The sequence below is a fragment of the Xiphias gladius genome, chromosome 9 (genome assembly GCF_016859285.1).
Source record: "Xiphias gladius isolate SHS-SW01 ecotype Sanya breed wild chromosome 9, ASM1685928v1, whole genome shotgun sequence".
Lineage (NCBI taxonomy): Eukaryota > Metazoa > Chordata > Actinopteri > Istiophoriformes > Xiphiidae > Xiphias > Xiphias gladius.
The window spans coordinates 3745340-3755580 of record NC_053408.1 but is presented as its reverse complement, the minus strand read 5'-3'; the positions used below and the strand labels follow the sequence as shown (position 1 = coordinate 3755580).

The 10241-nt window shown below is 42.0% G+C and overlaps 2 protein-coding genes across 2 annotated transcripts; one reads left to right on the top strand and one right to left on the bottom strand.

The window, feature by feature from the left end:
• Window positions 1–775: 775 nt before the first annotated feature.
• On the bottom strand, window positions 776–5220 carry chmp2a (charged multivesicular body protein 2A). The gene is made up of 6 exons (XM_040134390.1): window positions 5064–5220; window positions 3871–4038; window positions 3594–3773; window positions 3371–3501; window positions 3046–3107; window positions 776–1758 (listed from the first exon to the last, which is right to left on the bottom strand). The coding sequence occupies exons 2-6, from the start codon at window positions 4036–4038 to the stop codon at window positions 1637–1639; spliced, it is 663 nt and encodes a 220-aa protein (XP_039990324.1). The 5' UTR covers window positions 5064–5220; the 3' UTR covers window positions 776–1636.
• Window positions 5221–6137: 917 nt separating this feature from the next.
• mrm1 (mitochondrial rRNA methyltransferase 1 homolog (S. cerevisiae)) lies at window positions 6138–8658 on the top strand. The gene is made up of 2 exons (XM_040136301.1): window positions 6138–7622; window positions 7763–8658. The coding sequence occupies exon 1, from the start codon at window positions 6393–6395 to the stop codon at window positions 7563–7565; it is 1173 nt and encodes a 390-aa protein (XP_039992235.1). The 5' UTR covers window positions 6138–6392; the 3' UTR covers window positions 7566–7622; window positions 7763–8658.
• Window positions 8659–10241: the final 1583 nt, after the last annotated feature.

Sequence of the window (10241 nt, the reverse complement as noted above, 5' to 3'; positions counted from 1 at the left end):
CCACTCATAGGTGCACAGAGAGTTACGGTTGACAAATGCATTAATAAACGCTTGAATCTGCTTACAACTACATTACAGTGTGTTATAAACAGTTTATTATCTGCTTGTAAATGCTAACTAGGGAGACCAATAATTTAGTCTTCTTTGAACACAAAGGCTGTTAAAACTGTCAAACTAGTTAACATGTACAATTTTTTGTAAAACTTTTTCCATTTCATTTATATCTAATGTTTATTTTTCCTCACACTTTTTTTTTGTTATCTTGATTTGGTTATTTCTTTATTATTATATATATCTATATATATATATCTCTATATCTCTCTATATCTATATATATATATCTCTATATCTCTCTATATCTATATCTATATATCTCTATATCTCTATATCTATATCTATATATCTATATATCTATATATCTCTATATCTATATCTATATATCTATATATCTCTATATCTCTATATCTATATCTATATATCTATATATCTATATCTATATATCTATATCTATATCTATATCTATATCTATCGGTCCTTTTTTTCTGTGCACTTATGTCAGCCCTGGCAGTATGTTCTGCTTTTTATGTTTTGATAACGATAAATAAAATTGGTTATTAGAAAAAAAATTAAATAAAAAGGTCCTCCAGAGCTACAGAAAACATTGAACTGTTGATGACTTAACTGAACTTCATGTGAAGAATTTCTCTAATAAGACAGCCAGGTAGTTAAATCTGGAAAAAAAAAATGTTTATTGAATAAAGAAGAAGCAAGAAAAAGCAAAAAAAAAACAGCAAACAAACAAACAAACAGGACAGTTTCTGAAAAAAAAAAAGAAACACCACTGACTCCTTATTAACATTTTGGTGAAAATCCTGCTGATCTCAACACCACTGACAAGGAGCCTTTCCACTGGGGAAGATTCAGCTCAACCCACTTCTGCTCTTTGTCTTTTATCGTTTATATATTTTTGGGAAATAAACCATCCTATTAGTGAATTTAGACAGAAAAGATTTTGGGCTAATACACTTTTTATACACAATCTTCAGCTAGACCCTGACGTCTATCAACTCCCACAAATGAACATAACCCAAAGCTTGAATCAGGGCTGAAACTATATATTTATATGATGATGATGATAATACAAAGAACACCAAACCAGCCTGATGTACAAAAAGTGCTGAATTTCTATATGTTGCCCATATAAAATGACCACTTCTGTAATATTACCAACTTTCATCTGGGTTCCTTTAAACATTTTGTAGTTAGTGTTCATTTAATTTGTGAAAACATCATGCCTTTTAGGAGTTAGTATTTACACAGACTGTGAAATCAATTTTCACTCTCAGAGAGTGTGTGTCATTTGGCAATGTCTTAAATGAGACATGAGTTTTCCAGACCTACTGAGGATATCGACCCTCGGCGGGTTTTTTTTTTCTTTTTTTTTCCTTGATAAAACAGATGATACACGCATAAAGTGAAAACACCTCAAACAGAAAACCAGACACCTTTGTAACACAGACCGTTTGCTTGAAACAGCCAGCATTCTGCCGGTTACACCTTCGAAAGAATCTAGACACAGAGACTCGAGTATGTTTGTATCTGCGTTGGCAAACCCCGTCTGTCAGTTGGTGCGCGTTCAGTCTCTCCGGAGGTTGTTCAGCCGCTCCTCCAGGTCGGCGTCTGCGTCTGCCAGGGCGGCCTGGGGCTCGGCCTTCTTTCCTCCAGCCACCGACAGGTTTCCTCCAGGGGTGGGAAGGTCTAGAGTGAACACAAAATGGGCTCTCGGTGTTAGAACAAAGGTCAAATATCAGAGAAAAGACACGGAGCGCGAGTATAGGGTTGGGTTCCGATTAGCAACTAATGATTATTTTCATTATGGATTAATCTGCGGGTTATTTTCTCGATTAATCAAATATTCATTTTGTCTATAAAATGTCAGCTCTGTGAAAACTGAAATGTTATTTTTTTTAAGAGAGAATGCCAAAGATTTGCTGATTCCAGCTTCTCAGACTTGAAGATTTGATGCTTGTATTTGTCATACATGATACTAAAATGATCATCTTGGGGTTCTGCACTGTTGGTCGGTCAAAAAAAAAAAAAAAAAGACATTTGAAGATGTCACCTTGGGCTGTTGGAAATTCTGACTACAATGATTATCGAAATAGTCGCTGATTAATTTTTCTCGGTCAATTAATCAACTAATCGTTGCAGCTCTGGTTCGGATAGCCGGTTCCATTTTGAGTCCGGTCCCCAGTTGGCAAAGTAGTGGGGATTCGTTAAGCCCTGACACATGTTGAAAACATGCAGGCAACGATAGCAGCTTCTCATTTCTAGCCGGCGCTGACCACTGCTTTCTTCTCTGGTTAAGAGATATAGATAATTAATGTTCATTCTGTAACAGCTCCACGGAAACTTGAGCCTCTACGTTAATGTTGTGCTCTCTCCAAGCCGCTGACTGGAGTCTACGCCCGCCAGTGAACTGTGTTTTTTTTTTGTTTTTTTTAGTTCAACGGAGCGGGGACTCTTCTCTCGATGAGCAGCTCACGGTGGAGCCTTAAACACAGGAAGGTCCCAGTTCGAGCTCATTAATCTCATAGTTGCGAACCAGGAGCGCCGTTGTTTGGATCTCGCACTTCATGAAAAGTCGGGTGTAGAAGTCAGTTCTTTTCCTGGTGGTGTTTCAGTGCGTCAGAACAATCGAAACTAATTGGTAATCTAAATTTCCGATCTTCTGCTGCTCAGCTCTTTTTCAGGTTGGAGCTACAGGTTCTGAAAATTAACTAGGCTAGATTCTTTAATATCAATGTTGTTTAATGTAGTAACTACCACTAAAAACTGTAGTATCTTAGATCCAAACTTAATCTTTGACTCTGAGTTTATTATAACTTTAGTTACTTTCAAACGGTGAAAGCTGAACTTTATGAAAGGATTCAGAGCTGATCAGTGGATTCAGTTCTGGATCCGGAGTCGACAAAATGCTATCGAGCCCCAACCCTAAACATGTAGAATTTCATAATTCTGACTGAAGAGTTGGATTTCCCTTACTTGACAGTTCATCGGACAGATTCAGGCCCAGCTCGTCCAGCACCTGGGACACAATGGCGTCGCTGCACAGGAGACACGATCACAAAATGTATCAAAGTGAATCCACAACTCATATGGGTTTAGTTATATCAGATTGTGGAGGGTGAATCAAGAAGTCCGAAAGTCAAAGCTATAACCAGCCTGTTCATTTTGTTCGAGAGATTTCTCTTGGAAAAACCTAGCACCATTTAAAAAAAAACAAAACTGTTATACAAGAAAAGCAAGTCATTTCAAGTTGTTGGGGAAGGTGTGTGTGTGTGTGTGTGTGTGTGTGCACGTCCCTTACCTCTCCTCCTCATCGTCCTCATCACCCATGGCATCGTCAATGGCGTCATTCATCATCTCCTCTTTCATGTCCATGATTTCACTCTGTCGTTCAAACTCCATCATGATCTTCTGAATCTGGGGCAGTTTCAGCTGTGAAAACAGAATAAACATGAGATGGCGAACACAGGAGGCTGAATGTTTATTTCCATCGACTAGAGTATTTCAGTCGTTACTCGACGGACCTGTCTGTTCATGGTGGCCATGGCTTTGGTGACGCCTTTCATAGCCTGAGCCATGCTGTTGTTGGACTTGAGCGTCTGTATCTTTAGACTGACGGCCTGGATATTTGCTTTCATCATGATGAACTTCTTGACGTAGCGCCTTGTGCGAACCAAATCCTTGGCCATGATCTTGACGGCGTCCTGCAAAGATTAAAATAAGACATATTTACACACAGTTATGATTCCTCTTTTTACAAATGATGCTTCATGAAACACAAGTTCTTTTCCTTTGTCTCACCATTTGTCCCTGTTTGGCCATTTTCTTTATGTCAGCGATGATCTTCTTCTCCTGTTGCTCCAGTTTCATTCGCTCTCGGTCCAGTTCTCTCATGGCTCGGTTGAGCGCCCTCTGATTCTGCCTCAGCATCTCCTCCGGAGTCTTTCTCCTCCCAAACAGGAACTCCATCTGGTTCAGTACAGTCAAAATCAAAAGGTGCTGTCAGAAACAAAATCTAGGAGAGGAAAATTACACTAGGACAGAAAATCAGCAACAGATTTGAATTTATCAAGCAAAATTGCCAAACATCCACTGGGTCCAGCTTCTGATTTGCTGCTTTTCACTGTTTTATATCATCATGAATTGAGTAAAGTTGAGTTTTGGACTGTTCAGATGTTTTGCCTGACCAACATCCCAAAACCCAAAGATATTCAGTTCATTATTATACAGAGCTGCAGCGATTAATCGATTGATAGACTAAAAATTAATGTCTTTTTTTAAGCAAAAGATGCCAAATATTTGCTCTTCCTAGCTTCTCAAGTGTGAGGATTCCACGCTTTTCTTTGTCATACATGACAGTAAACTGAAAATCTTTGGAGTTTGCACTGTTGGTCGGACATCTAATCCAAGACATTAGAAGACGTCACCTTGGTCCTCTGGGAAATTATATCAAGAATTATTTTCCCCTGTTTTCAGCATTCTAGACCAAGAGATTGAGCGATAAAGAAAATAATCGTAATAACAAAGATAAGCAGCACATCCTCAGATTTGAGAGGCTGAGGATGTGAAGATTTTTAACATTTTTTGTGTTGAAAAAGGACTAAAATGATTAATTGATTATCAAAATAGTTGAGGATTATTTTACTGATCGATTAATCATTTCAGATCTAGTCATGGGGTTGTGAAAATTTGGAGGGGGAATTTTAATTTGAACTTTTCTGGCCAAAGGAATGATGAAAGCAACACTGAAAAATGAACAGTTATCAGTTTCCCACACAGTTTCAGTCGTGTTAGACCTGCCTAATTCCCGATTTCCTGGTCTATATTACTCAGCAGTAATGTATGTGACTGGAGGCCTGAAGTCTCCTTGCAGCCGTGTTTCATCTCGAGTGTCCTGCTCTTTAAATCTGTTTCACCACCTTCCACATTAACTCCACCAACACAGTCCTAACCCAGCTGTCACGAAGACACCGCCTACATTGTGTAACTCTCACCGTGTAAGAGGCTCGTCGTTGAAAGGGCTTTAATCCAGAAGGTAAAAGGGGGTCTCAGGGCGTCTTCTCCGACTTAAACTCGGCACAAATTTAAACGATTATTTGTTTTCTTTCCTCCTCTTCCGTGTTGCGATAGTTCCACATCCGGGAAATGACGTCAACGCGTACGCACAAACAGACGTTGGATTTTTTTTTTATCGTCCTGTTTACGCATGAAGTTCACGACGACGAGAGGCAGTAGCAACTTTCAAAATAAAACTTTCAAATTAAAGATAGCGGTAGCTCATTTAAAGTTGCCCTTTGTTTATTTGTTTGTTTACAGTTATATTATTATTTATCTTATAATCAGGGCTGCAACTAATATTTTTTTTAATTACTGATGAATCATATTTTTTTATTCAATCAAAAAGTAAAAAAAAAAACGATAAAATTAACCTCATGACATTTTTATATTTGTCCAACCAATAGTCCAAAACCCACAGGTATTCAGTTTACAGTGAAATAAAATAAGCATTAATTTTCAATCTAGGTAATCGATTAACTGACTCATCCTTTCAGCTCTATACAGTTGTTATTTTTGGCATTTTTGCGTTGTAGCTGGTCAAGATGCAACTGCGTTTTAGGCTGTATTGGGTAGCTATGAGAATGTACCATATTTTATCAGTTTATCACATGCTTTGTATGTAAAATCTTATATGCAAAGTAACTATAGCAGTAAAATAAATGTAGGACAAGCATGAAATAGAAATACTCAGAATAGGTGCAAATTCCTCAAAATAGTACTCAAGTACGTTGCTTGAGTAAATAGACCCAGTAATTTTTCACCACTGATTACTGGTGGTCTATCTATCAATCTATTTAATTGAATGAATACAAGCTATGAATTATTGTATGTGTATATACCAATATTGAGGGGAACAGCAAATTGTGTAGCTTAATTTTTAATAGCACAGTCAAGACTCCGTCAGTCCTCTCACTCGATTTTAGTAGGCTATAGTTTTGTTTTTCTGTACTCCACAAAGCTCATTCATTGTGACGCTTTTACTTTATAGGTGCGAGCACTCGATATCCGGTCCTAATCTCGCGCTCCTGACGCAGCTGGTCCGCACGTGTGCGTGTTTCACGGAAGGGGCCACGAGCAGACCGGCCCCCCCCGAGGGACGACAGTGGGTGTTGACGGTCGAACAAAGGTCCGCTCGACTAATCGGGGGGTGACGCTCTGTGAGGTCGTTACCTGCGGATGAAAGTCGGGTAGTTGAGCCGCATCTCTGCGGGACAGACCCCCCCCCGGTCCCCCCAGCGTCTGGGCTCATTACCAACCATTTTAACATGTGGGTATTCACAGCGGCAGCGCATCTGCGCAAGTCGCCGCTTGTTTTGGGCAGAGGACCGCACAGGCCGGGGACCGTCCCAAGAGTGGGCTCTCAGTTTGCCTCTCACCATGTCACAGCTGCTCTCCTGTGCCCAGCGGACGGTGGCATCGACCCCGCGGTGAGGAAACGACACAGGCACAAGCCAGCCGTCTCTGATGGGGGGCGGGACCATGACGGGTCAGTCCAGAGTAAAGTGCGGAGGAATGAGATCCCATTGCTGCAGAGGACGAATCTGAGGAAGGCCGACGGCCACAGGGTATCTTCTGAACTCAGGAAACTGTGTCTGGAGGACCTCCCCGCAGAGAGGGACAGGCCGGGGACACAGAAGTCAACGCTGGGCTCCAAAGCAGAGAGCCACGAGATCGTTTTCGGCATCGCTCCCTGTCTTTTGGCTCTGACTCAGGGCAGAAGAAAGGCCCGAAAACTGTTCATAAAAGACGGCGAGTCCTCTCACAGGGCTTCCCTGTTAAAGGTGTGTGAGGAGGCCTGTCGGCGAGGAGTACAGGTCCAGCGGGTCAGCAAGAGGGATCTGGACAGGATGTCCTCTGGGCGAGTACATCAGGGGGTTTGTCTGCGAGCCAGTCCTCTGAGCTATCTCGCCGAAGACGCGGCCTCCGCGCCCGACGGAGGAGACACCCCCCTCTGGCTTGTCCTGGAGGGAATTCAGGACCCGATGAACCTCGGCGCCATCCTGCGCTCTGCCTACTTCCTCGGTGTGGACAGAGTCGCCAGCAGTCTCCGCAACAGCTGTCCGCTGTCTCCAGTGGTCAGCAAGGCCAGCTCGGGCACCATGGAGGTGCTTGGGGTGTACGGATATGAAAGCCTCGAGGATATGTTGAAGTCGAAGGTGGCACGGGGCTGGCAGGTGGTGGGCACGGTGGGAGCTGGACCGGACGACTCTCGGATTCCCGTCACCCGGTGCTCGGACTTTCAGCTAACTAAACCCACGCTGTTGCTGATGGGAGGCGAGGGCGGAGGGTTGTCCCGGGGGCTGCTCTCTCTGTGCCAAACCCTGCTCACCATCCCGGCCGGCAGAGATTTGTTTCCCGGCATAGAGTCGCTGAATGTCTCTGTAGCTACCGGCATCCTGCTGCACTCCCTGCTCCTCTCCAGGAGGCCGAGCAGATGAGCACCGTCGATGCAGTACCGTGCAGATGTTTGAGGCGCTGAAAGCCCAAGTTAAAAAGTAGAGTGAGGATGCTGTCAGAAATAACGCCATGAATAGATTTTATTTATCAGTGAATTTAATAGAAAGTGCTGTAAAACAGAAAAAAACCTAACTGAATAAGTATTTGCTGTGACCCCCCTTTGCCTTTACCTTGGCAGGTAGGTTGATCCAGCATCTTGGAGAACCTGCCTCAGTTCTTCTGTGGATTCAGTCTTTCTCAGTGTCTTCCGTCTCTTCACGTGATCCCAGACTGACTCCATGCTTAGATCGGGGCTCTGCCGGGGGGCCAGAACCAGCCGGTTGCCGAACTCCTCCTTGTTCTCGTCTCCGAAGGGAGTCCGTCATGACTCTGGTCGTGCGTTTTGGGCTCGTCGTCCCGCCGCAGAATGAAATTCTGGGGCCGACCAGACGCCTCCCTGATGCGACTGTGTCTTACGGATAAGAATCTAAACATCTAAAGAGCCGAAAGCTTTTCGCTGTACTGCTTCTGCTTGAACTCGAACGAAAGATGCAATGGAGCTGAGAATCGGCCGTTGATGTGCAGCAGAGTTGCACGTTGGTGTATGGGAAATTTAATACGTCTCCGCTATCTTCGGAAGTGGCTTGAAGGGATAAGGCTAACAGAGTTCCATATTTTTCCTATTGTCAACAAATCTCATTGCATCCAGAGCTTTGCTATATCGTATTCCTCTGAGCCGTAGAGCTCCATTGTTGTGCAGAACCCATTAAAAACAAAACACAAAACCTGTGTAGCTGTGACGTGTTTTTTTAAAGGTTGAGATCTTTTGTGAGAACAGATGGGCTTGGTGCTGAGTGGCAGAGACGGGGTCCAGAAGACGGAGAGTATTAAGAGACCGACTGCACAACTGGTCATGTCATGGGATTTGTTGATATTAATAAAGATATACAGTAACACCAGCTCTGTCCTTTAAAATGCTGCTCTGTTGCTCTCTCGACACACTCGCAAAGATTTAACGACAGCCTGTAATTGTGGTATCAATAAGTTGTTAATTGTTTGGCTTTTTATTTTGAATAAAATTATACTTCGCATTTATTCTTGTACATATTTGTCATGTGTTCAACTTGTGTTTGTCTTGCTCTGTGTTTGAGTGTTTGTCCCCCACACACACACACACTCTTGACATATGCTGCCAAGATGCACCTACCGCTGAGGACAGTATTGTTCCTTGGAATTTCCGGGCTCTAACAGCCTGAGGAGTAGTTTACACATGGAGGGTTTTTTTTTTTTTTCAAGGATGATTTTGATATTTTTATAGTCTATATTGTTAGATACAGTTACAGTTTCAGGCAGAAAAAATATAATTGATAAAACAGTGATTTAGCATTTCTCCACCAGAATTCTTCTCCTTGGCTTTGTGCAGACAATTGGAAACACCATAGTCTGATCATGTAGGGAGAAGAAATGAATACAGAAAATGCAAACAAAAAAAACAAAAAAAAGTTTTTGATTTCTCGGCTGGCTGATTCAAAAGTTCTTGGCCTGGGTGGAAAGTTAGGACTCGTGACTCCCGGCTGTGGCTCTGTGCTTCATGTGCGTGTATATTATTATATTGCAAGTGTCTCCTGCAGTAGCTGCCGCGGAATATCCCATCTCCTCTCAAATTTCGAAACCCCTGCTCGCCAGACCAGATCTCAGGACTGTCTGACTCCAGTTCCCTCTCAGGTAAATGCTGGACTTGGGACGACTGCCATCCAACGCTTTGCATCTTATAAATGGGGTGAATCACAGTCGGTTTCAAAGCTTGAATGTCTCATCCCACAGGCCGATTTTAAATCTTTAACTTTGAATCTTTTTTTTTGATGTCTGTGATTGTCCCAGATGCCGTATGTGCTTTTGCTATGTCCAGCTATGTTGTTCGTTTGTTAATGTTTGTTTGTTTTTCTTTCTTTCTGCCGTATTTAGGTCTCTCTTGCTAAATAGATCTTTATCTCAGTGAGACCACCTGATTAAATAATATATACATAAAGCGTACACGTACAATTTTTCTGAGAGTGAAATTATGTTAAGAAGTAATTATTAAGCAAAAACAGCAAAAAGCCACTGGGAATGTTTTTCCAGTTTTCTATGACAGTAAACTCAACATTTTTGTGTTTTTGACTGCTGGACAGAAAATAAAGACATCGTATTACCTTAACTTGGGGTTCAGTGGTAACTGATGGGCCTTTTTTTTTTTGCTATTTTCTGACACTTAATTCACTAAACAAACAATCCGTTTTTAAAGAGAATAATTCTCAGGTGTTTTTTTAATGGAGATCATTTTTTTGTTGCAGACTTGCAGTTCTCCAGTGATGGAATAATACTGCCCTATCCAAATTGCTCCGTTTTTTTTCTGAACGACAGCCCAAAAAACCCCAAAAGTTTGAGTTTACTATCATAGAAAACTGGGAAACTAGCAAACACCCAAATTTTGACAGGCTGGTACTGGTGAATTCTGCTCAAAAAATGAGTTGAAATGATTGAAAATTCCTGCCATTAAATTTCTATCAATCAACAAACCATTTTGTCTCTGGAGTATTGGTTGGTTTCTGGCTGCCTGGGGGAAATAACGAAACAGCCATGAAGTCTGTAGTGGAGGTCAATAAGGTCCCAACAATACATTTTGGCACAGACAGGGG